The following is a 27,311-nucleotide window of genomic DNA, read 5'->3' as shown; positions in this document are numbered from 1 at the left end:
CCATCCGGGCAGCTTGCTTCTCCTGCATCTGACAGGGCAGCTGAGGTTCTCTCCACAGGGTGCTGGCCTGACATTTTCCTCTTGGAAGAAGTTATTTTCGGAAGTAGAAGTCAATGGGCTTTTTGAAACACTGTGTTCTCCCTGGGACTGAGCTCCCCACCCTCTAGAACGCAAAAGTCCTGGGCTATGGGACTATTTCAATAACAGGTTCCATCACTGATACCCAGGCTTTTTCAGCACAATCTGATTTCAAGAGGGAAAAATAATATGAACACTTCCCTGGACACCATGAAGCACTGAATCAGTTATTCAAACTCACTGCATAATATACTAGAAAAACAAAAGAACAGAAAACAAAACTATAGTCAAAATCAGGCTTATAAAGCCTCAGCCTTCAGGGAAGGAGGACACAGAATCTAGGTGGCAGGAGGGTTGGCAGCTGGTGTGGCTCTCACCGTTTTCACAACTAAGAGCTAAGGAACCTGACCTCCCCAGGAAATCCTTCTGCTGCAAAACAGAACAATGCAAAGCCTATTTATTTCTCTTCTGAATGGAACAGGTTGACTTGCTAGGTTCTGCCAGACAGCCCCCTTGCATTAGTCTGCATAGTGGCCCCCCAACACATATATCACCTGGAACCCAGGAATGTGACCTTTGTCTTTGCAGATGTCTTTAAAGTAAGGAAACCAAAATGAGACCATCCTAGATCTGGCTGTGCCCTAAACCCAGTGATGGTCTCTTCATAAGAGACAGTAAAGGAAGAGACGCAGACATACAGAGGGGAAGCCCATGTGGAGACAGCAGAGACCGGAGTGCTGCTGCCACAAGCCCAGGAACACGAGGAGCCATTGGCAGCTGGAGGAGACAAGGCAGAATTTTCTCCTAGATCCTCTGCAGGGAGCGTGGCCCTGCAGGCACCTAGATTTTGGACTTCTGGCCTCCAAAACTATGAGAAAATAAATTTTTGGTTTTTTAAGCCCTCAGGTTTTTGGTAATTTGTTGAGGCAGCCCTAGGAAACTAACACTTCCCTCTGCCCGTGATGCCACCTACTCGTCTGCACTTAGAAAACCCAGGACCCAAGAGTCAGAAAGAAGAGAGACAGCTGTAGAGTGAAAAAGAGATTGGGGAAACCTTTAACACAATTCCATCCTGCCTCAAAGCCTTGCCCCAGGAGGTCTAGCCTGTCTCCTGTTCCAGAAAACCCCAGAAAACACTGACTGCCTTGAGACGACTCGGGTCTCACCACTGGTTCCAGGACCATGAGTAGTTCATCATCAAACAGGGCCGCCTGGAAGACGTCGCTCAAAGCTGTCTGTTGTGGCTCTGGCAGCTCCACAAAGGGATGGAAATTCCTCTCCAGGAGCCGGGTCGCTGTGAAAACAAAGCACACCCAAGTCTCATGACCCGCGATGCACATCTCACAACGTCCCACCGCAACTCCTGCTTTTTATAGCTAATCGTCATCAGTTCTTTCATGGATATTCCCAGCTGCACAGTCAGTCATGGAACTCAGAAATAAACATCAAATTACACGCCACCCTGCATAGTTTTCAATAACCAAAGGGTGGGGGGGGGGGGGGGGGGGAGAGAGAGAGAGACAGAGACACACACACCCACCCACCCCAGTTTTGGATTTCAAGCTTCACTCTTCTCTGATAACTCACTAAACATTAATTAAGTCTAATCAATTATTTTCTGGAAAAGTTATTTAAATTCCTCTTTAGCATGATTTCTCTGGAAGTAAATTATCAAAGCCGAATTACTAAACATGTCAGTACTTTCACGATGCTTTAGAGCCATACAAATTCCAAAATACATTATTTTTCATGTCCTTTCTTATAGTACATTGCAGATTTTCTATCCTTTAATATTTAATGCCCATTTTTAAAGGGGCTAGCATCCTAACTTCAGGGCAAGCACAGCAATTCTACCTTTTTCATCCTTCGCTTCCTCACGAATCCTCAAGCTGAGCACTGAGGTCCCTGAGGCTGTTGCCTCTGCAGGATGCTTAGGGGCCTCTCCCTTTAGAATCTCTCCCCCGTCTCTCTCTCTCTCTCTCTCTCTCTCTCTCTCTCTCTCTCTCTCTGTGTGTGTGTGTGTGTGTGTGTGTGTGTGTGTGTGTGTGTGTGTGTAAGATACTCAGAAGCTTCCTGCAAACTAGTGGAGACTTTATTTTTAAAGATGTGATAAAGGTTTTCTATGCAGGGATGCACAGTAATACAAAAAAGGACCCCCCATGAGGATGGAGAATTCCAACAAGCAGTTGCATAAAGCCCCACACAGGGGAACACAGAACATCAGGAACCAACATATTCCAACATTGCTATACATATGACTGCCTTTGCCAGTCCCAGCCTAGGAAGCTGTCCTGGTCGGTCCAGTCTCTGAGGGCACACCCAGCTCCCACTGCACCCTGGCTGGCCAGAATGGCCTATGCAAAGGGTGAGCCTGTGGGAGGACAGAAGGACACTGCAGCATGGGACGGCCTCTGGCTCCCCAGGGGCTGCAGGGCCACTGTTCCGTGGTTCTAACCCACAATGACATCCTTTAAGTGCCAGCTGAAAACTGTACCCACTTACCCATGGCCAAAAAGCAAGGATAGGAAAGTCTTATGTTAAAATTAGGCCTTTGTTCTCATTTCTTCAAATACTGACATTTTTGCTACAAAAGAAAAGCATCCCCTGGTTTGGGACCCATCAAAGCTCCACAGATGTCATCACCAGGGCTTCTGTGCTTACCGACAAGCCAGAGCACTCTGCGCAGCTCCTAGCTCTCTGAGCGAAGCCCTCACCTGTTTGTTTCCCCTCTTCCTTGCCCATCTTCTACTATACACTGCACCCCCACACCCCGCCCCCACAAAATAAACCAGCTTTTTAAAGCACAGTATGCTGTGAGGAACAAAAGGAATTGCTACAGGCACATCCTGGGCATGGCTCCTCTTCCTCTTGGGCACCATGTGGCCCCTGCCATGTGGATAAAGAGCCTCCGAGAGAGCATTTTGCAAGGCTGACAAAGCATTGCTTGTCTTGGCAATGAAGCCCAGAATATAACAAAACAGATGCAAAACTTGGGTTCTCCATCCTCGTGGCTGATGAGCTATTCTTAATCGTCAACAGGGCTTCTGTCCTTACAATGAAAGAAAAATGCCAAGCCCCTGACTGCCTCACTCCTCAGTCTCTGACCCCTGCCCCATGGAGGCTCATTCTCCCCACCCTTCCTAAAATACAGCACCCACAACCTGGGGCTCCCTAAGATCCAACCGAGGCGAGTCCTGCTGGGTGGACTGGGCCTCGGCAACGTCACCTCTTCTAATAGGTTTTCCATGAGTCACTGAGGGGTCGCTGGTGCTGAAGGCCACACCACCTCTTGGGATACAGGACTCAGGTGGCCCTCAACTTCCTATGCCTGCCCTGCTGGCAATACCTTGCTTTAAAACACTTAATGGCTCATCCTGGGAAGATATCCCATGCCCAGCATCTGGCATGTCTATGAATGCAAACTCTCGAAAGGCCAGGGGGTCCAGGTAGACAGAGTCAATTCTCCTCTTGTTCTCGAAGCCACTTTCCTTCCCTTGGAGAAGGCAGAATTCTGTAGTGCAGGAGAAAAGGACAAGTTAGGTTCAAGACAATGTCAGCCCAGCCTTGACGGCACATCTTAGACCGTGAGGCAGGAGACCCAGCCATCTTCTCCAGAAAATTTCATTCCTACACACATTATATTGCTTGACCAAAAGCCCAGCCACTTCCAACAAATAAAGAAATGGCTGTTATTACCTAAAGTTCTCTAATATGTATTCTCTGAACAGACAAGATGCCATCTTTAAAACACTGGAAGTATTATTTTACCCTGATTTGAACAAACTGCTTCCAAACAAATGAAACCTGACATGCATAAAACAACTAGGAAAATCTGAATACTGATATTTAAAAAGTATTGCCAGTATATTCAGGTGGCCAAGTAGTTATGTGATTATATGTTTAAGGAATCTTAACATTTCTGTGTTGTTATACAGAATAATACACAGCAATAAAAAATGAAATACTGATGTGTGCAATTATATTAATGAATTTCACAAACATGTTGAGTGAAAAATGGCAGACACAAAAGAATACATTCTCTATGAATCTATTTCTGTAAAGGCAAAACTAGTAGTTTTTCAAAAGCCTTATTTCAAGCTACTGAAATATTTATAGATGAAACAATGTAACGCCTAGGATTTGCTTCCAAATAATCCAGCGGGAGAGGAAGGAGATGGTGAAGTTATGGCTGAACACGAACTGCCCTAGTCACCGAAGCTGGATGGGTGGGCACAGGAGAGCTCACTCTATCATCATCTCTACTTTGAACATGTGTGAAATGTCCATAACAAAAAGATATTTTGTTTTTGTTTTTCGAGACGGAGTCTCGCTCTATCATCTAGGCTAGAGTCCAGTGATACAATCTCGGCTCACTGCAACCTCCGTTTTTAGGGTTCAAGTGATTCTCCTGTCTCAGCCTCCCAAGTAGCTGGGATTACAGGCACGTGCTGCCACGCCTATTTTTATTTTTAGTAGAGACACGGTTTCACCATGTTGGCCAGGCTGACCTCAACTAATCCACCTGCCTCAGCCTGCCAAAGTGCTGAGATTACAGGTATGAGCCACCACGCCAGGCAACAAAAAGTCTTTTAAATAATGAAAAGGGCCAGGCATGGTGGCTCATGCCTATAATGCCAACACTTTGAGAGGCTGAGGCAGGCAGATTGCTTGAGCTCAGGAGTTTGAGACCAGCAACATATCGAGATCCCATCTCTACAAAGTATTTTAAAATGAGGTGGGCATGGTCACGAGTGCCTGTAATCCCAGCTATTCTGGAAGCTGAGGTAGGAGGATCCGTTGAGCCCTAGGTTGCAGTGAGCCAAGATCGCACCACTGCACTCCATCCTGGGCAACAGAGCGAGACCCTGTCTCAAAAAAAAAAAGCAGGGGGGAGGGCAAAGAAAGAAATGCTTTCTCAAACACTTCCACATTTGAGAACCCAGCTAAGGTATCTAAGGCGTAGATAAAAATGAAAGTTTTTATGTCCTTCATAAGCAGAAACAGTGGCGAGCACAAGAATTAGGGTTCTCCTTATGCATCTATTCACTAACTTGTGTACATAAACAAAGGCTATGGAATAAAAACGTGGCTGGGTCCAGTATGTGCTGCAATGTGGAAGGCATGATATTAGCACACATTTTCATTTGCTTGTGGGCCTTAATGGTGCTCATAAAGACAGAATGGAAAAGAAAAGAAGAATGGCTGTCTAGAGACAAAAGGAACAATCCCTGGCTCTACCCAACTGGCCCACACTCACCAGCATTCAGGGTGCCCCTGCTCCTCCATACTTTGTGCTTAGCCACTGGGGTGCAGAAGTGTGAACCAGCATGTAGGTCATGACTTTGTTCCCTGAGGACAGGAGCCTTGACCGTTCACACAGCCTCAAATCCTTCCAGAAGCCCCACGAGGTCCCCAAAATAATGTGGAACCAACTGGCATCTTAGGAATCCTCAGTGCCAACCACTCTCGCCTTCACCCATGCACAGCTCCCTGAGGACACTACCAATTAAATTCCTGCATTCCTTTCATCCATCCATCACCAGCCAGCCAGTAAATATGCAACGATGCCTCCCTACACGAGACCCCATGCTCACAGCCACAGATACAAAGGACTACAGCCAGGCGATGATGATGAGCATGGTCAGAGTGGGGACAAGGCTTGACTGGTCTGAGGCCAGAGTGGCCAGTGGAGGGAGGGAAGGAAAAACATCTCTCCTTCTGCTTATCCTAGGTTCATGGCTGAAGCCCCTATCACAACAGACAGATTAATAAGAGAAAAAGCATGCGGGTTTACTGAATAGCAGTTTTACATGACATGGAAGCCTTCATAAGAAAATGAACGTGTGGAAAAAAATAGTTAAACCTGAGTACTTTTCTGCTAAGTTTGAGGAACAGTGCTGGAGAAATATGGCAGGACAGAGCATACGATGGAATGGCCATTCATCCAGGAACTCAGCAAGGCCTGTCTTTTCGCCTCTCTTTGTCCCGTCCGGGAGAAAAGACTGCTCCTTTCCTCCAGGTAGAGGGAGGGCACCTCTCCCCTGAGGGTCTGTAACCTGCGTCGGGTAAACCGGAAGATCCTTCTGAGGTTTTATGACCTGCTACACAGAGAAGCGAGAGGGAAAGGTCACAGTGACCTTTCTGCTTCTGTCATCTTTTCAAATACCTTCACTTTAAAATATCTCAGGGTTGCATGTCCTGAACCCCATTACAGGGAAGGAGAACCAGAAAAGGCTTCTCAGCTGAAGCAGCATCTAAGCAGCCACGTGATGGTGGCTCAGGAGTGAAAGAGGCAGGGGCACGCCCAGAGAGAGGTACAGCAGCCCTGGGGGTGAGACGGGGCATGGCATGCCCCAGACCTCAGCAACATCATGGGGCAAGTGGCGCTGGTGAGCAGAGGGAAGGCGGGAGACCCATGCCGGGGCTGGCCCATGAGGCGTGACACGGTGCAAACTGCATTCTGGGGACAAAGAGCCACAGAAGGGTGTCTCAGCAGGTGAGTGAAGTGATCAGATTTTAATTTTAAAACAATCCCATTAGTTACACTGCTAGGATGGAACAGACAGGAAAGAATCAGAGTAGCCAGTTACGAGTCTGTGGCAGAGCTGGGCACAGCAGCACACCCCTGTAGTCCCAGCTGCCTGGGAGGCCAAGGCGGAAGGATTGCTTCAGCCCAGAGATCAGGGTTGCAGTGAGCTATGATCGCGCCACTGCACTCCAGCCTAGGTCACAGAGTGAGGCCCTGTCTTTACGGAAGGCGAGGTGGGGAAGCAGGGAGATGGTGTTAGGGCCAGTGGGGAGATATGCACAGATTCAGGTGCAGCGTGGGAAACACAGGTTCACATCCACAAGGAATCCAACTGGAAGTTAGTGCTGAAGGACACTAGCAAAGGCCAAGCTGTCTAAAAGTGCAAGGCCGAAGGTCAAGAGGATGGCAGGGTGCTTCCAAATGGCCCTAAGTGTCTCCTGAGAGGGGAGCTGTGGGTGAAGAAAGGGGTCTCACTGCAGCTGGCATGGCTGAAGCACCTGGCCGGGATGCAGATGGAGTCTGCCTCCCTTCAAGGTTTCAAACGACGAACAGGATCCCTGTCAAATGCAATCCCACCAGGAAGGTAGGGAGAGAGGGCAGGCACATCTTCTTAAGGGCCCTTCCAGCCACTGCAGGTTTGTGTCTATGAAGCTCTATCAGAATGTTCCATAGTGAGAGCAACAGAAAACAGATGGGCAAAAAAAAAGGAAATAGCAGAACTGGTTAAAAACCAGGCAGTGAGTCACCCAGAATGATGGCCTGACCACCAAGCCACGGCAGGAAGGAGCCTAGGGGCTGCCTCCTAGGCCAGGGCGGGAAAGAGCCAAGGGAAGGCCGAGATATCCCCAGGGTACCTCTTCTTAGCAGCACAAAGAAGAGTTTATTTTCAAAGACAGCAGGAGCCAGAAAAGATAAAAGCCTTGAAATTGAAATGCAAACAGGAGAGCCCTGCCAGACAAGCCTCTTTCAAACCCCATCTGAGGAGGGGGGCCTCCCCCACAGGGCTGCAGCACGGGAGGGTCTGGTCACCTCCTGGGACAAACAGGAAGAAGCTCCCACAGGGACCACCGCCAAGAGTGGCAGCCCAGGCCTGGGTCCCCGCCGTCGAAGGGTCCACAGAGCACTCATGGGCGTTCTACAGTGTGTGCCAAGATTTCAGAAGGCCTAACAGAAGTGACGCATCCTTCGATACAGCCAAGATACGGAAATAACGTACATGTCTGCTGATGGATGAGTAGATTAAAAAAACGTGACCAGGCGTGGGCAATCCCAGCACTTTGGGAGGCCAACGTGGGCAGATCACGAGGTCAGGAGATCTAGACCATCCCGGCCAACACAGTGAAACCCCATCTCTACTAAAAATACAAAAAGTAGCTGGGCGTGGTGGCGCATGGCTGTAGTCCCAGCTACTTGGGAGGATGAGGCAGAAGAACTGCTTGAACCCAGGAGGAGAGGTTGCAGTGAGCTGAGATCACACTATTGCACTCCAGCCTGAGCGACAGAGCTAGACTCCATCTCAAACAAAAAACAAAACGTGATGCGTTTATACAATGGAATGCTTTTCAGCCATGAAAAAGAAGGAAAGCCTGCCATTTGTGCCAGCATGATGGACCCAGAGGACATTATGCTAAGTAAAATCATCCAGGCACAGAAAGACGCATACCACATGGTCTTCCTTATACGTGGAACTGAAAAAAGCTGAACTCACAGAAGCAGAGGGTAGAATGGTGGTTGCCAGGCACTGGGAGAAATGGGGAGATGTTGTCAAAGCATGCAAACCTCCAGTTGTGAGATGTTAAGTTCTGGGGGGTCCAGCATGGTGACTGGAGGAAATAGTACTGCAGTGTTTTACTTGAGACTTGCTGAGAGGGTGGATAGTAAGTGTCCTCCCTACACACGTGCAAATGCTAACTGCTGGGTGACAGATGTGTTCATTAGCTTGACTCTAGCAATCACGTCACAATGTCTATTGAATCATCACTTGTACATCGTAAACACCATTTTTGTGTGTCAGTCATACCTCAGTAAAGCTGGGAGGGGAGTGAGTGACACATTGTCCACTGGCCATCAGTAAGACTGGACAGGACCACCAAGGCCGACATATGGGGGCTGGAACCCCGTAAGTGAGGCTGGTGACCCTACTTACCACATACGAATATCAGAGACCGGAATATGATCATCTTCATAATGTAGTATTTTGGAAGACAAAGTCTTTGAAAGAGAAAGAGTAATAACAACAAAAGTGCCCTGGAGGACACAAATTTGGAAGCATGGGCCTCAAGCGTGTCAAGACACCTGGTATTCTCAGCATTTCTTGGTCCCTCACCCACCTCCTTGACCAGTTTCTTCAAACTGACACTTTCTCTTTATGCCACCTTGGATAAATCATTTCACCGCCCTGAAATGCAGGCTGCTCCATCTGCAGAGAGAGGGAGCTCAGTGCCCTCCTTCTGTGCCTCGCCTGTGTCTCCCAGGGATCCTCAAACGCCCTTCGGCTTGTCGACAGCAGCACACGAGGACACTAAGCCTTCTGTTTGAGTCCCTGTAGTGGTCGCTGAATGGTGTGGTGACTCGGCGTGGGCTTAGTGAGGGCAGGAGGAGCTGTCTCACGGGAGACTGCCCCCCTTCCACAATGGGGGAGGAGCAGGAGGCAGCAGGAGGCACGTGCATGGTCTGTCACGGCACTTTTAAAAAATGCTGTTACAGAAAATGTCAAACTGCGCAAGAATAGAGAGGAGGAGAAAGAACCTGCATGTGCCCACTGGCCAGCTTCAACCACTGTCACCTCTCAGCCACGCCCCCTTCCCACGGCAGCTGCCCACACACATGCCCTTTACGCTCCACCCATATTATTTTTGAAGCAAACCACAGACATGTTACCATTTCATCCGTGAATGTTTCAGTGCATATCTCTCAAAGATAGGATGACTCATTTTTATAAATATAATATCATTGTCATACCTAAAAATCTTAATTTATGATGTTACATTTACCCACTCATGTCCCTAAGGAGCAGTCACAGAGTTTTCTTGAGTGAACCAGCCTCTTCTCGTTGGGAACATGAGGGAAGGGGCTGTGAGCACCCAAAATGAGCAGACACTCCCTGAACCAAAGCCTGGGTTTTCTTCCTTGACAGTGGCAGGGTCTCTGCGCTTTCAACACACTTGTGAGCAGCAGAGAAAGGTCAAGTTCAGCGTGTCTGGCTTCGTACTTGGGGAGGGAAGGTGGGGTAACAATGATGGTGATAACGCTATTAATAGCAAAGGCGGAGGAGTTAATAAATGACCACTGTGCCAGGCGCTTCATAGGCCTCATCTCATTAAATCCTCACACAGCCCGGTGAAGAAATGCCCTTCACCTTCCGGAGATGGGGAACCAGGACTCAGCAAGATTCAGTAACTTGCCCGAGACCACATAGGGCATCGTGGCACCAGGGTCGATGCCCAGTCTGTCTGACGCAGAGCCCAGGTTGATGCCCAGAGGGCACAGCCCAGCCCCTGCTGTGCTGGTGGAACCTTACCCCGCACCAACGTCGGGGGAGAGGGAGGCGTTGCTCCAGGCATCCCTCACCACACCCCTCCCCCGGTACAGCCGCGTGTCCAGGATCATTGCCATGAGACAGTCTACACTCTTCAGACCTCCTTCCCTCTCTTCCCACAGTCTCCAAAGCAGTAAGCATGTGCCTCAGGGAACATGCTGAGCGTGTGCTGGGGGATCCCTCAACACCCTTAGGAGGCGGCACTCACCGAAATGACCGTCCAGTTTCACATACAACTCAATGACACCATAGGCAATGGTGGTGGCAGCTGGGATCTCCAGCACCACGTTGGAGTCCTTCATCACGTTCCCATCCTCCGTCGCTGACACCTGTGGGCAAAAACACACACCCCCACCTGTGCACTCAGGCTCTCCCGGCTGCTCTGTTCCCTACTGCAGCCAGCCTCATGCCCTGCATATGTGAGAGATGCTGAGCAATGTCCACAGAACCGAGTGGAACAGAGGAGCAAGCATGGGGAATAGGGCGGCTCAATCCTTCTTGGCATCACTACACACATTCCTAAAAAACTGGCCAACCTCGTGGTATCAAGGTGAGATTCTAGAGTGTGGGATACAGTGAACTTTGGTCTACAGTGCTGTGCAAAGATCATACGACACATAAGATCACCTCCCAATTCCCTCCATCACGAATTATCAAAACAGCTGAAATCCTAATGAGAACCTTAAACAGTAACAAAGCTGGAGTGGGAGAACCCAGCTGAGAGAACCCCTGCCCCCTGCACCTCACTCTGGACACCTGTGGATGGTGCACGGTGCTGAGAAAACCAGGAACGGGGAGGGAAGTGCGGAGAGGGAGAGGGAGGAGACGCAGGAAACGCCAAGTCAGGCACCGAAGCTGTCACCTTCAAACCCTTGTACAAACAGGACCCCTTCCCACGATGTCCTGGTGAGAGGAAGATGATAGTCTATTTGTTTGCCAAACACTGGCAATCAGAGAATGTTTTTTTAGCAACTTGATCCTGGTCAGAGGGTGTTGCTTTGGGTCAACAAATGGCAGCCAGCCTCCTGACGCCCAAAGGCTCCAAAATGTTGGCAGGTGGTGACTGTGGCAGAAGCAGCGCAGGGCCGGCCTAAGCCATATCCCATGAGCGCCTTCCTCACTGCGCTATCCAGCCCGCCCTCCCTGCCCATCCCAGCAAGAGGGCCGGCCCCAGACCTCTACCTCCAGCTCCTTCCAAATACAACTTTCCTGGTTCTTCTAGACAAAGCCAAAAGTTATCCCAAGAAGTACGTTTCTAAGAAACTATCAGCCACCATGGCAAGCTGCAGGGGAAACACTTTGGAGCTGACGGCCGCCTTGTCCACTGAAGTGTAGTACTGGTTCATGATGGCTCAGCTTGGTAAGACTTAAGGCGATAACTTACTCCAGAAAAACCTATGTAGAGATAGCTAGCTCTTACCTGCCCCAACTCAACCCACAAAGGACTTGCAACAGCTAATTCCAAGTAATCACTGTGACAGCCCCAGCTCTGAGAGGCTCTAGGGATTCTCTTGCATTTGGCCTGGTCAGTGCCTGTGTATCCGTTTTTCTTGGGGGAAACATCTGCCGCCCACAAGGAAGAGCACCTGACACCGGCCCACCTGGCCCATTCAAGTGCCTGTGGCCCTGCCCTGCTTCAGGAACAGACACATCCCGGGATGGTCTGGTGAGATCCAGCAAATCAGGAGCAAGCCTGGAGCTGCCAGCACCACAGGGAGAGCCCATCCAAGACGGGATCAACCCAGGGAAGGCAGCTCCCCATATCCCCAAGGCCTGGATCCAGCAGTGACTGGAGCCTATTACCCCCAGTGTTTCAGCTACACAAGCCAATACACTCTTGCTCATTTAAGCCAATGTGAGTTGGGTTTCTGTTAATTTGCTACAGAAAGAGTCCTGATTAATGAAGACACCACCCAAAGAGGCCCCCAACCAAGGTCTCCATGACTGCCCAGCCATGACCGCAGGGCAGCCCGGCCGCACGCACCTGCACCGTCTTGGTCTGGATGCCCACCATGCCGCCACACTTCTCCTCAACCTGCGTGTGCTCAGAGATCACACACTTCTGCACTGTCGTGATCTTCTGTGTCAAAACACACAGGACCTCATTCCTTTCCTCCAGCACCTGCTGGAGCACAGGGCTTCTCAGATTTATTGTTCTGAAAAAGAAAAATGGCTGTGAGTGGCCTAGTGCCTCAGGGGACACTGGTGCAGCATGAGCTTCCTTTTGCACAGCAGGCAGCTGAGGAGTGAGCAGGTGACAGCCAGGCTTTGTCGATTTCCTGGTGATGAGAGAGGGGGCAGGTTACTTGGAAAGGCATAAACCAAACTCTCCTGAGGCCACCTCAGAGCTGCCAGGCCTCTGAGGGCTAGGCTAGATGCCAGAGGGAAGGGGGCCTTCGGTCAAACAGCAGCGTTGGTTGTCAAGGAGAAGAAAAGAAAACCAACCAGGGCTAGGCGCAGTGGCTCACACCTGTAATCCCAGCACTTTGGGAGGCTGAGGCAGGCAGATCACTTGAGATCAGGAGTTCGAGACCAGCCTGACCAACATAGTGAAACACTGTCTCTACCAAAAATACAAAAATTAGCCAGGCATGGTGGCGCACGCCTGTGATCCCAGCTATTGGGAGGCTGAGGCAGGAGAATTGCTTGAACCCAGGAGGCGGAAGTTGCAGTGAGCTAAGATTGTGCCACTGCATTCCAGCATGGGTGACAGAGCAAGACTGTTTCAAAGAAAAAAAAAAAAAAAAGGAAAAGAAAACTAATCAGGAAAGAAACTGCAATCTATCTGCCTTAGACCCTTGAAACTCCCCTTTGTTATTTAATCAGAGCTAAGGGATGTCAGATGTCACAGCCGTAGCCCAGGAAATACAGGGTTATGATGGGAGGAATGATGACCAATTGCTTCTCACTGAGAAAGGAATAGCCCTAAAGTGCAAATACCAAGGAGGAAGTTAGATTTGAACTGAAAGAAAACTTCTTAACCCATCTAGGAAAGATGTTTCATCTCTTAGAAGGGACTTGATGTCATTCTACACATAGGAAAACTGAGGCCGATTATGCATGGCCTGTCCAGAGTCACTCAGCAGAGATTTGGGGCTCCCACTCAGCCACTTGAAATTCTGAAAAATTTTAGGAAGAGACAAAATTTTTATTTACATGAGAGGATTTCATGCTTAGAAGCAAATGATGAAATAACCTCTCTAGGGATCTCATTCAATGCTATGCGTCTATAAAATGGACAGGACGAGAACCAAATTAGAGTTGGTGACAGCACAAGAAAAATTACGGTATCCATTCTGGTTTTTTTAACAGGTTAGTTACCTTGAAAAGCTCAGCACCCATCCCTGAACACACACGTGCTAGGTCACCCATCCTAGGCAGACTCAGATTCTCTGAGCTTCAGAAAGTAGCCCTGGAACTGGACTGAGTAGCTAGGAAAGTCCCATCTCAAGGTAATCACCTGCCCAGAACAGAAACAACTCAAGTGTCCAAGAGCAGATGAATGGAGAAACAAAATGTATTCCAGTTGTATCATGAGATGCCCATAAAAACAAGTGAAGTTCTGACACCTGCTGCAACATGGGTGAACCCTGAAGACATTATGCCAAGTGACAAACGCCAGGGACAAAAGGACAATATTATATGGTTCCTCTTATATGAAATATCTGGAATAGGAAATTCATAATGATAGAAAGCAGACTGGAGGTTACCGGGGCTGCAGGGTGGGAGAATGGGGAGTCACTGCTTGATGGCTGCAGAGTTCCTACTAGAGGTGATGAGAAGTTCTAGGAATGGAGAGTGGAGATGATGGCACAACAGGGCGAATGTAATGGACACCAGTGAATTATACACTTAAAAATGGTTAAAACGGTAAATGTGTGTCTTAGCTATTTTACCACAATAAAAAATAGATAAGACATAGGAAAAACTGGTTCAATCTTCGTACTGGTTAAGGAAACTGAAATTATGACAATGTCTCACACAATAAAAACCTATTAACAACCACAAAGCTGTCGAGAGACTCCATTTCCGGGAAGGAATGGAAAATGCAGCTTGGAGCCTGCACAGCTGGGGTTCAGATCTCAGCTCTGCCTTTACACTGCGCAAGCTCAAGTGAAGGAGCACCTCTGCACCTCGGTTTTCTCGTGGAGACACTGTTGGTGACAGGGTCCCCCTCCTCATGGGGTTATGTCAGGGTTTAGATGAGAGGCATGCAGTGAGCCATTGGGGTGTGCCTGGCACAGAGTTAAATGCCAAGCACACACTTCCTGACTCCAACCACCTTCCCGTGTTCCTCTATGAGGCTCACAAAACAAAGCCACAGTGTGTGCAGTGCATGGGAATTATGGGGCACTGAATTGAGGCAGGTGTACTTTTCCACATCACTCCCTTCTTGAAAGCCTTCGATGGCTATATCGCATGTCCAGTGCTCTCCCAGGCTGAGGCCCCAGGTGATCTGCCCGGCCCCCTGTTGAGTTTACCTTCCAGCCTTCTCACTATGCCTTAAAAATGCCAGGTGTGGGCCCACCCCAAGGACTCAGCATGCATTCCTTAATGGCCACAGTTCACTGACTCATTGGTCGCCTCCTCGGGAAAGCATTCCCTGCACCCCCATCATGCTATCACACCCTAAGATCGCTTATCTGGAGAGCACATTTCCCGAGGATATTTTTCTAGCTCATTCCTTTATGTGTTCATGGCCTGACTCCCACATCAAGAATATAAACCCCACGGAGATGGCGAGGCTGCCAGCCTCTTAACTGTGTATCTCAGGGCCAGGATCAGTGCTTAGTACACAGGAAGAGCTCAGGTAATTTTTTTTTAAATAAATGAGTAAAAACTTGTGAGGTTTTGTCGTTTTTACATTTGTTTGAATGAATCTGTACATATGTATTTGTGCATCCATGTGTGAAAAACAGAAGACACGGAAGGTGCCGGAAATGAAGGATCAGCAGCTTGGGTTAAAGAATGGTGTGTAGCAGATGCAATCTTCCTCAGGGATGGCATGTCTTGGTCCCCTAGGTAAGATTTTAAGGATAAAAGCCACTGTAGCCACCAATCAGCACATATATTCAAATGTTCCCTTTCCAATGTTCTCTTCCTTCTATTGTTCAAAATTCTGTCTTCTGGCAGATTCCTGAATGTCTGTCTATATACACCCTCACTTACCGCTAAGGTGTGGGCTCTTCCCAGCTAGACACACGTCAGACGCAGCAGCGCCTGGTGACAACCCCACAACTGCCGCCTGCAGGAGTCTGACGTGACTCTGCTGGATTGGAAATCGCAGCCCTCCTACCTGCCCTAAACACAGTCCACCAAACACGACACTGCTCCCAGCCAACGTGAAATTGTTTGAAAATAAAAAGCTCAGCCTAGACCACTCAAGACTCCATTGCTAAAAATGCCCACCTCCCTCCAGAACCCCCACCTCAAACACCAAAAGAGAAGGGCAGCTGTCTACACAGGCGGGCAGGCAACTGCCTCCTGCATCCGATGACAGGGCAGTTTCGAGACGCTGGCTGAGTCGCTGCCCTCAAAAGATCTCTGCAGGGCGGCCCCACTGCAGCGCAGGACAGAAGCTCGCCCAGGGACAGAGACTGTCTCCGAGACTAGGATTCGGGTGAGCAGAGAGGCAGGTGTCACATAGCCACAGCTCATGCAGGCCGCTGGGATTCCTCCCCTAGGCTACCAAGGCCGGGCTGCGAGGACCAGCAGGCGGCATCCACCTAGAAGCAAACACTTCCACCCAAGACACTAGGATTCTGTTTCTCAGGACAGTGCTGCCACCTTTTGGAAACCAAATGCTGGACAAATCTAATCATCTTTAGTTAGGAGAGTCCCCACAGGGACGGAGGAAGCTACATATCAGGGAAAATGGATTGTTCGTTTGACATTCTGAAAAGCAATCTCGGAAGGGAATTCTTCCCCATCTCCTCCCTGAGTCAACTCCATCAGGGCCCCAAGCACGAAGGAGAGCCGGTATCCTCCTAGGGACAGTGTTCTCAGGTGCACATCCTGAACAGCTCAAGGTCGCCAGCCCCTGGCTCTGGCCCTCCTTCCAACAGGAATCACCATGCCACAGGGCTCCCCTGCACCAAGTGAGGAAACCAGCCAAATCTCAATGCAATCTGTATACTTTATAACCTTATATATTTTAGTACATGCATTTAAAGAGGTCCATGGTTTCTTCAACTGCGATGGAGTTCATGAAACAAAAACATTTAAAACACTCAAATGAGGTTTCAGAAGAGTTAAAAAGAATTTTTAAAAGAGGCTCAGAGAGGTTGATGGCAATAACCAAAGTCACACAGCTGGGAAGCCCAGTTCTTTTACAATGGCCCACATGGCCACAGCACCCATCGCTGCTGCCTCTCCCCTGGGTGAGGGCACCCTTGGGCTGTACTGAATCTTCATCTCTATTAACTCGTATTGCTATGTTCATTTCTACATGTAAATATCCTGCCTAATGAGATCAGAGGATGGAGGTTGGAAAAGCAAGTTATACCCAAGTCCTCTGGGAATCTTTATCAGAATATTCATATGCTTGGCCAGGCGCGGTGGCTCACGCCTGTAATCCCAGCGCTTTGGAAGACTGAGGTGGGTGGATTACCTGAGGTCAGGGGTTTGAGACCAGCCTGGCCAACATGGCAAAAAACCCATCTCTACTAAAAATACAAAAATTAGCCAGGTGTGGTGGCAGGAACCTGTAGTCCCAGCTACTTAGGAGGCTGAGGCAGGAGAATCACTTGAACCCAGGAGGTAGAGACAGCAGTAAGCTGAGATCACACCACTGCACTCCAGCCTGAGCAAGAGTGAGACTCTGTCTCAAAAAGGGATAAAAAAAGAATATCCCTGCCTGCCTGTCCTCCCCGAGCCCATCTTGCAGTCCTCATGGCTGCCGCCCTGTGTCCTCTGACAGTTCTTCCCTGACTTGTCCTGACTTCTGCCCTCTCTCTTGAGCCCAGTAAGAGCCATTGAACACAGACAGAATGGTGAGAGACACGGAAAACTGTTCGCAGTGGTCATCTCTTGGGTGGGGGACTAGAGGCTGGGAGCAGCTTTTCACCTTTTCTCTTTTGACCTTTTGACATTTAAACCATGTGAATAGATCACCCAGTCCAAGAAAAGATTGTATTTTTAAAAAAGGCCTTCTGAACAGACTGTAAGCTCCTGAAGGACAAAGTACCTTGCTCCTTTTATTGGCGCCTAGCCCTGTGCTATCCAACTGGCTGGGGGATAAATGAGTAATTTCTCACTTAAAGCCAGGCAGGGTTGAAATGAGACCTTCTCCCCAAGTCTAGCCAAGAGCCAATGCCCAGAGACAGGGAAAATGCGGCAGAAGCTTTTTCATGGGGAAATGAGCAAGCAGGTGTCCTTCATTCTCTTCACTCGTCTTTCTAAGGGCAGCCTCATTGCTCTTGCTGGGGGGTGGCAATATGAAATCAAGAACAGGAGGCCACTGAGGCAGTCGTGTATCATCAACACAAAGGACCAGCCCCAAAGGAGCAGGTCTGGAGGCAGGGGAAAGGGTTCACACTCACTGGGAGAAGAGCACCCTTTACTCACTCAGGGGCTTGCTGAACCCCGCCTGCCCAGTTCCACTGAGAGGTCGCCCTTCTGCCTGTACCTGGCAAGTCAGTGTAACACAAACACCTGGAATCAGCCCGGAGTCGGTTCCCCGCTCTATCTCCAATAAGGTTTAACGTTCATCCCTTCTAAGTCTCATGGTGAAATGTGCTCCCCAGCACTAGAGGTGGGCCCTGGTGGGAAGTGTCTGGGTCATGGGGGTGGATCCCTCATGAATGGCTTGATGCCCACCTGCCTTGCAGTAATGAGTGACTTTTCACTCTGAGTTCACACTGGTTGTTTAAAAGAGTGTGGTACCCTCCCCCTCACTCTTTCTTGCTCCTGTTCTTGCCATGTGACATGCTTGCTCCTCTTTCACCTTTTGCCATGATTGGAAGCTTCTGGAGGCCTCACAGAGAGCCGATGCTGGCATCATGCTTCTTGTATAGCCTGCAGAGCCATGAGCCAAATAAACCTCCCTTCTTTATAAATTCCCCAGTCTTGAGTATTTCTTTACAATAATGCCAACAGAGTAACTCAGTCTCCTCCTAGCTGGGTTACTGCTCCAGTCCTGAAGCTCAGTTTCCACATCTGTAAACTGAGAATTTGCTATGAGGGTTACGTTTAGTGAGCTCTTGCATAAAGTGACCCACACTCTACCCAGCAGATGGCAGGTGCTCCGTAAATGTTTTTTTTTTTTTTTTCCTTCCACCATAGGCAGGGAAGCCAAGTCAAGATCCCTTTTCTAGGATGGTCAAATAAATGGCCGGCATTTTCAGGAAGCTTTATAAGGTGAGCCCTGAGCCAGGGAGGGCACCCTCAAAGCAATTAAGAGCACAACTCCATGGACACAGGACGGAAGTCGGATACAGGTCGTGGGTACACTCAACGTATCAGCTACATGCTACAGGACGGGAGGTGGCTGGAAGGCAGGAGCTGCTGGGAGGCAGCAGGCAGTGACGGAGGGAGGGAGGGAAGCGAGGCTCAGAGCCTAGCATGGTTGCCGGGACCAGAGCAGCCCAGCAGGAAGGGAGGCTCCAGCTCTTGCAGCATCCATCAGCTCCCTAGGCCCAGCCCTAATGAAGCCGCCTCCTCTCCCAGCCTGAAGCTTTAATTTCCATTTTCTCTGCTTCTAAGGCTTTCAAGAGGCAAAATGCAAACTCACAGAGAAGAAACCCATAGACAACTTTTAAAAGCCTGACAATATTCAAAAGGAGGGAAGCAGCTTTCTTTTCCAAAGCATAAAGGAGGTCCCTGGGATGCCTCCTGCAGAGACATGGGAGGGCAAGCTTTGTCAGGCAGACCTGACAGCTCAACTCTCCTTCATTCATCTCCTCAAATACCTGAGTCCTGCTATGCTCCAGGCACCAGGCCAGATGCTAGCTTCTCAGGGAACAGGCCAAGGCAGCTACCACCAGCAGGGTCCTTTTACACAAAAACCCTTGATAATAACAGTGGCCTCCAGGAAGCGTTTCCAAGGGGAACTCCAGGGGGCCTGGTAAGGCTCTCCAAACTCTAGGGGACGTCACAGCAGAGCAGCAGCTTTTGTTGAGTCTGCAGTGGAGAAATTATAAAACTAGAAAGGACTCAAGAGGATAATCTAGCTCCGGGCAGAAAAGCAATTTCATCTTCATTTTCACCTTGATCAATCCATCAGCTACGACTGCCTGGCTGTAGGGAAAGGATTCTAAGGCTGAGTGTGGGCTGGAGGACAGTAAGGAGCAAGAAAGCTGTGATTAAGTGGCAGTGTTGATGGACCTGGGAGGGGATGGCCCTGGTCACTTGGAGCTCACCCAGGCTCTCTGCTCATTAGTGGAGAATGCGCCCAAGAGAGGTGACAGGGCCACCTGAGCCACATAGCTTGTTAGTGGCAGTGCCAAAACCAGGACCTGCATCTTCTGACCAGTGCTTTTTCCACTACACTCTTCTAAAAGCCAACAGGAAGCAGAAGGTACAAATGCAGACTGAGGAAACGGCGCAATCCTGCCAGAGCTGCTTTCCACATCTCCCCAGGCAGAGAGGTGGGGACATGACAGACAGTCAGAAGATGGTGGCCAGCCAGCTACTGCAAGAGTATTAAGCAAGAATTACTGACCCACAGAAACGGAGAGATGTATTGATGATAAAGGCTTTAGTAATTCCAGAATTTCTCCCAAGGGTTTTGATTTAAAGCTACAGTTTACAAAGGAGTACAGGTGTGTTAATACACCAGTGGTAGAGTAGGAAAGTCAGGTCCACAGACGTCGCCTGTAAACTCCTTGGCTTCGCCCTGTGACATTTCATTAAGTGGGAAAGTCTGCGTCTCTCTTGATAACCAACCCCCTCCAGTCTACAGAGGTGGCAAAGAGTTTTTTTCAGTAACTGCCTTCTACAGTCCTGGAACACACATGCCATTGCCTCCTTCAGCTGCGGATCTCCCCCCCAAGGGAGGCTCCATTTGCCCTTTTAAAGTCTGTAAGCTTTTTGACAAGGAAGGGCAGGAGAGCAGCACACAAACAACTGTGCTGCTTCTACAGGCACTGTCCTGAGCACCCTGTACTTGGAAGGCTCCAAAACCCTCCCACACTATGAGCTGGGGTGCCACTAGCTGCCATCTCCAGCACCGTTCAGGAACTAGGGGGCCTGTAACAGGGGAGGAAGAGACGGGGTGCACCCAGCCCTGCCAGTGAGTCTTCATTTGTCTCTTGTCCATTCTTGGTTACTTCATTGTTCTTATCAGGAATCGGGGCGATTCTGGCCAATGAGACCTGAGGAAAGTCTGAGTTCTCAGGTTTTTCTCCCTCTTAAAAAGGGACATAAAGGGCCGGGCACGGCAGCTCACATTCTGTAATCCCAGCACTTTGGGAGGCCAAGGCGGATGGATCACAAGGTCAGGAGATCTCGATCATCTTGGCCAACACAGTGAAACCCTTTCTTTAGTAAAATACAAAAAATTAGCCAGGCATGGTGGCACGCTCCGGTAGCCCCAGCTACTCAGGAGGCTGGGGCAGGGGAATCGCTTGAACCTGGGTGGCAGAGATTGCAGAGAGCCGAGATTGAACCACTGCACTCCAGCCTGGGCGACAGAGCAAGACTCCATCTCAAAAACAAGCAAGCAAAAACAAAACAAAAACCAACAAAAAAAACGACACAAAGAAGAGGCCACTTTTCTGCCTCTGGCCCTTTTGTTTGCAACATGGCTGCCATTTACGGACCAAGAGAACTTGAGCTGCCAGGACAAGCAACAGGTGGCGGCTGCCACAGGAGCCCATGGAGACACTGAACAGACATTCTGCTGTCAACCATTCAGTCAACCACACACACCCTCTTTCAGCTGTTTTTCTAAACGAGATAACAACAAATGTTCTTTGCAACCAGACACCCTAACTGGTGTATGAAACCACCATCATCCTCATTTCACAGAGAGGCAAGAAGCAGCAAGAACTTAAAAGCCAAGGGGCTGGCTGAGAATGCCACTCAGCACTGTCCAGCCCCGACACTCTGTGCCCATCTGCCTCTCCCTGCCAAACCTTCCTGGGCCCTGCATACAGAAGGCATTTAATGTATGCTTGACTGTTAAAGAACTGGCAGTCTTTCTGTTGAACCCATGAGAGCTTCCCAGAGTCGGGCAGTGGATCCTTTTGGAAACCAAAGCAGCCACCCACGGCTCCCCAGCAGCTACCAGCAGTCCCCACCTCAACCACGTTTCATAACAGAAACTTCCCACACATCAGAGATGTTCAGCCCACAGCCGGGTGGCAGGAAATCTCTAGAAGCCTCAACTCCTGTGCCCTGGGCCTCTGCTTCCAAATCAGTGAGATAAGTCCTGCTCTCTCTTTCTCTCTCTCTGTCTTGTCTGTAATAAAGATGATTTCAGGATTGTAAATTGCTGGGAAAACCAAAACTGGGGTAGAATGCTCGCTGCACATTGGTGCCAAAGTGACCAGGCCACCCGCACACCGTGACTGCTCTGCCCCATCCAAGTTATAGTCTCTCATACCCTATTTTACTCACACACGACGACCCATGTAAAGAAAAAGGAAAAAATGACTGAGCAACTGTACATGTTGAACCCTTTGGACGAGTCATTAATTAACTGCTTCCAGTGGATGAGATGCAGCAGGCCCGGAAGGTGACAAACAAACGACTTCACGCTAAAGCCTTTGGGACATTTGTCTGTTTTCAAGCTCTGCACAGAAATTGGATTGGAACAATCATGTGTTTTGTGAATCTGGTTTTAAATCCTGAATCCAGGCAAACTAATTTTCACATTCAGGCTCCTCAGTTGCAGAATAAAGATAAACCAACCATCCTTTCAAGTACACCGGGCTCAATGTGCCAAAGGCACCATGCCAGACCCCACAGTGAAGGAGCCGGGTGTGCCCCAGGAGGTAAACAGACACGGGCACAAGCACTTCCGACACACTTTACCCTACAGCGTGGTTAGCATCCCAGCAGGGGTGATGTGGCTCCTGAAGGAAGTGGGGTCTAGCCTGAGGAATACCGAGGAACTGGCCGGGTGATGCAGGAGTGAGTCTCTCTGTCTCCTTCATGTGTCTGTGCAGACAGGAGGAGTGAACGTCAGATGAGGACTGGAGGTAGAAAGAGCCTGGAGTTTTATTCCCAGGAACTGAAATAAGCTCCACTACCTGACCTGGAGAACGTGAGGGGAACTGAGGAGAGATGAGGCTAAAGACTGAAAGCATGGCTCTGTTGCACAGAGGAGCCTGCACAGGACAGGGGAGAGCAGAGGCATGGCTGCGCAGTGAGGGGATCCAACTGGCTGCCCTGTGGAGAATCAAATGGAAGGGGACGGATGAGAGCAGGAAGGAGACGGCTGGTGGAGGCCTGCACCATTTCCCAGAGAAACTGTCATGAGGCTGGAAAGAGGTAAGGCTGATATTGAAGAGGCAGAATCCACTGGTGAGAGACAAGGTATGGGAGAGAAGGTGAAGAAGGAGCCATGTCTGATACTCAGATTCCTGGCTGAACCCACTGGACTCAGGCCTCACTCAGCAGCTCGTTGGAGGTTTAGAAATGAGAAGCGCAGTGAAGGCTGAGTCTCGGCATCAGACACTGCATGAAAAGCCCAAGCAGAATGAACGTCTGCTCGCCTGAATTCTAGCTCCTGACCCATCCCAGCCATCCTGATTGTAGACACTGCAGCTCATCAGCTCTGAGACACACATTTTTTTCTTTACATTTTAACATCTCTGAAATCAGGATGCTTTAAAATTGTTAGGTGGCACGGTTTAATTGGCAGTGTTCTTTCTCAGTGGTACATAGAATAATGGTGCCTCTTTCAATGGATGGCATCTTGGATTTGAAGAAATACAATAATACCTATCAATCTTAAAAGAAAATAGTACTTGAATGACTCTTCTTAGGACTTAAATCCTACCTAGTTCCAAAAAGATGTGAAGTAACCTTTAAAGCTCATCAGATAAGGTGATTTCTGTAAAAAGACAAAAACCATTCCCGAGAACAAGTATTAGAGGGCCCCCAGCACATCCTTCTCTACAGGGAGCCACATTTACGCTGTGAAAGGAAACAACAGAAGTCAGACAAGCTGCCAGGGGCTCACCAACACCAAGACCAGGAGACAGAATAACTTAGAACAAAAAATAATAAATTGGCAGAATTTCAGATAGCACAGAGATGAGTGCAGCCTGGAGGTCTCAGGAAAGACATCTTTTAAAGAGAGTGGATTTGGTGGGGCCTTGAGTTTCACAGCTTTGCTTCTCACAGAGAATATGGTGACCAGGACAAGGCCCATGAAGGTCTTAATGATATTGCTCAAGGGCTCCATACATCTTTACTTAAGAATCAAATCAACATCTCCTGCCACAAACAAAACATGTACAAAGAACAGCCTGTGTGCTTTGCAGACTTCTCCGTAGCCCAGCTACACATCTGGGTCAGCACGTGTTTTGGGGAACACAGGCTGCTGCTGCATGCAAGAACCAGAGCCCTGCCAGTGTTCACTGAAGGTGGTCAGTCGCTCCATGGTGGAGTTCAGAATGGTGACTGCGCAGGTGCCTGTCTCCTCCATGGGAGAGGGAAACAAGAGCTCAGAGGGAGCATCATGCTGCACGTTGGAAACTCCAAGGACTTCACCTCACTCCTGCAGCTCCACGGCTCCCGGTCCGGCTCTCAGCAAGCTGCATCACACCTTCCCTCCCCAGGAGCTCTGACGTTTGCCAGGCTTGCTAGCCAGGCTCTGTACTTATTGCTAGTGGTAACACTAACAGCCACGATTAATGAGGACTTGCCACATGCCAGGCACTCCTCTACAAGCCCTGTTCATATTCTCTGAGTTCTCACAGTAACATCAACCCCATTTTGCTGATAAATGAAATTCTGGGTCATGAAGGTAGAAAAAGATGCCGCCTATGTCTTGGCTTAAAGAAAAAGATCTTTGGGTAAGCTGGTTAGGAGGTGGCATAGCAGCATTTATGATGTTATTCCTTAAACTTTCCCTCTGTTTCCACCACCAATTGTTTTATTTTTTATTTTATTTTATTTTTTTTTTTGAGACAGAGTCTTGCGCTGTCGCCAGGCGGGAGTGCCGTGGCATGATCTCGGCTCACTGCAACCTCTGCCTCTCGGGTTCAAGCAATTCTCCTGCCTCAGCCTCCCAAGTAGCTGAGACTACAGGCACGTGCCACCATGCCCAGCTAATTTTTGTATTTTGGTAGAGATGGGGTTGCACTATGTTGGCCAGGATGGTCTCGATCTCTTGACCTCGTGATCCCTCTGCCTCGGCGTTCCAAAGTGCTGGGATTACAGGCGTGAGCCACCGCACCTGGCCAATTGTGTTGATTTTTAAAATGAGCCTGAAGTTTACCACCCTGGCAGTACCTCTTTATGCTGGTCTCCTGGTATTGGCAGGAGACCAATACCAGGTGCCAATACCAGGAGACCAGCATAAAGAGGTACTGCCAGCCCTTCCCCCCCAGACCTTGGGATGCCCTGGTTTATTCTGACCACTTACACCCGCCTTGGAAGGAGAAACACAGCAAAAAGATAATCAAGGAGAGGACCAGAATCAGGAAACTCACATCTCCAAGTACACGTGGACAGAAGTCTTCATTGTTAGGCACAAACTGTTTACTAAAAATAATGATGCCAGTGTGGAGTAAAGCACAAAGACAAATGGGATCATTTCCAAACCATCTGCTGGCCATGGGGAAATTGATTAGGTAGGAAGGAAGCTCAGTTCAAACTTTGTCTTTTTCAAGAAAGACATGGGTCCTGAAATCTTTCACCTTAAAAAACTCTTACAGAAAAGTTAAAGGGCCAGGAGCAGAGCAAGATGGCTGAGCAGAAAACTCCTGATTGTCGTCCTGACAGGAACTCCAAATTTAACAACTATCTATACTAAAAAGCACCTTCATCAGAGCCAAAAATCAGCTGAACAATCCCAGTATCTGATTTTAGCTTCATTTTGCTGAAAGAGACCCTGAAGAGGGTAGGAAGGCAGTCTTGAGTTGCCAGCACCACCCCTCCCCTATCTCTGGGCAGCAGCCCCATGGCACAGAGAGAATCCGTGTGCTTGTGGGAGGGAGAGCACAGCACAGCAACCGTGGGGCTTTGCATTGGAACTCAGTGCTGCCAATACCAGGCAGAACTCAGCCAGCGCCCACTCAGGGGGCATTTAGATCAGCCCTACCCAGAGGAGAATCCCCCATCCCAGTGATCAGAACCTGAGTTTTGGCAAGCCTTACCACCATGGGCTAAAGTGCTATGGTGTTTCTAAATAAACTGGAAATGCAGTCTAGGTCACAAGGACTGCAGCTCCTAGGCAAGTCCTGGAGTTGTGCTGGGCTCAGAGCCAATGGATTTGGGGCCTGGGTACATGACCTGCTGAGGCACCAGCCAGGGTGGCCAAGGGAGCGCCGACCCCAACCCTCCCCCAACTCCAAGCAGCACCACACGCAGCTCCAAAAGAGATCCCTTCCTTCCCCTTGAGGAGAGGGGAGGGAAGAGGAAAAGGACTTGGTCCTGCAACTTGAATACCAGCTCAGCCACAGTAGGATACGGCACCAGGCAGAGTTGTGAGGCCCCCACTGCAGCCCTGGCTGCCAGACACTTCTAGACAAATCCTGGCCCAGAAAGTAACCTTCTACCTTAAGGGCAGGACACAGTTGTGACAGGATTCTTAACCTTCTGACTAAAGAGCCCAGTGCCCTGCATAATCAACAGGTGTAACCAGGCAATACGTGCCACGGGTCTTGGAGGAGACTCTGAGACATGCCTACCCAGCTGTGGTCAGGTGTGACCCAGCACTTTCAAAGCTGGGGTGGCTATCAGGAGAGATTCCTTCTGCTTCAGAAAAGCAGAGAGAAGAGCAAAGAGGACTTTGTCTTGCAGCTTAGGTACCAGCTAAGCACAGTGGGACAGAGCACCAAGCAGGCCCTTCAAGTCCCCAATTCCAGGTTGTGGCTCTTGGATAGCATTTCTGGACCTACCCGCCCAGAGGAGTACTCACTGCCCTGAAGGGTGAGTCTCAAATTGCCAGCATTCATCACAAGCTGACTGAAGAGCCCCGGTCTTAAATGAGTATCAGCGGTGGGCTGGCAGTGTTCCGTGTGGGCCTGTGTTGGCAGCGGACATGGGGTGAGAGTCCTCTGCCTGGGTAAAGGGGAAGGAAAAGTGAAGGGACTTTGTCCTGTGATTTGACAGCCTGTTCAGCCACAGTAGAATAGAGTACCACACGATTTCTAAGGTTTCCAGCTCCAGGCTCTGACTCCTGGACAGCATCTCTGGACCTGCTTGGGACCCCAGGGAACTCACCTTGTGTCTGGGGAGAAAGACAGACACAAGTCTGGCAGCTTCACCACCTGCTGATTATACAGCCCTAGGACCTTGAGCAAACAGAGGCAGGAGCCACGCAGTAGTTACAACAGGCCTTGGGCAAGACCCAGAGCTGTGCTGGCTTCAGTTCTGACCAGTGCAGTCCCAGCGGTGGTGGCCACACAGTTGCTTGTGTTACCTCTCCCCCAGCTCCAGGCAGCTCAGCAGAGAGACTCAGTTTGTTTTGGAGAAAGTAAGGTAAGAGAACAAGAGTCTGCCTGTGATCCAGAGAATTCTTCTGGATGTTATACAAGACCACCAAGGAGGTACTGCTCCAAGTTTCTAAGAACCACAGAGTTACTGGGCTTTGTGTGTCCTCTAATGCAGATGACAAAAAACTTACATGACAACACCCAAGTACCCTTGAATATCTGGAAAGTCTTCCTAAGAAGGATGGGTACAAACAAGCCCAGATTGCAAAGACTACAATAAATACTTAACTCTTCAAAGCCCAGATACTGACAAACATCCACAAGTGTCAAGACAATCCAGGAAAACATGAATTCACCAAACAAACTATAAGGCACCAGAGACCAATGCTGGAGAGACAGAAATGTGTGACCTTTCAAACAGAGAATTCAAAATAGCTGTTTTGAGGCAACTCAAAGAAATTCAAGGTAACACAGATAAGGAATTCAGCATTCTATTGGATAAATTTAACAGAGTTTGAAATAATTTAAAAGATTCACAGAAAATTTCCAGAGTTGAAAAACACAATTGACATGAAGAACACATCAGAGTCTCAATTTTTTTTTTTTTTTTTTT

General features: G+C 49.2%; 1 protein-coding gene across 2 annotated transcripts in view; it reads right to left on the bottom strand.

Moving 5' to 3' along the window:
• GSDME (gasdermin E) overlaps positions 1 to 27,311 on the bottom strand; it is a 62,165-nt gene that overhangs the window by 8,531 nt on the left and 26,323 nt on the right. For both annotated transcript variants that reach the window (XM_032286980.1, XM_032286979.1), the window contains exons 4-7: positions 12,130 to 12,301; positions 10,354 to 10,474; positions 3,425 to 3,589; positions 1,245 to 1,372 (exon numbers count right to left, since the gene is read on the bottom strand). In XM_032286980.1, the coding sequence (XP_032142871.1) occupies positions 1,245 to 1,372; positions 3,425 to 3,589; positions 10,354 to 10,474; positions 12,130 to 12,301 (586 nt within the window). The remainder of the gene's footprint in view (positions 1 to 1,244; positions 1,373 to 3,424; positions 3,590 to 10,353; positions 10,475 to 12,129; positions 12,302 to 27,311) is intronic.

The sequence above is a fragment of the Sapajus apella genome, unplaced genomic scaffold (genome assembly GCF_009761245.1).
Source record: "Sapajus apella isolate SASKATOON/1434 unplaced genomic scaffold, GSC_monkey_1.0 scaffold19, whole genome shotgun sequence".
Lineage (NCBI taxonomy): Eukaryota > Metazoa > Chordata > Mammalia > Primates > Cebidae > Sapajus > Sapajus apella.
Note: the sequence above shows the minus strand (reverse complement) of the source record. Positions and strands in the feature narration are given on the sequence as shown.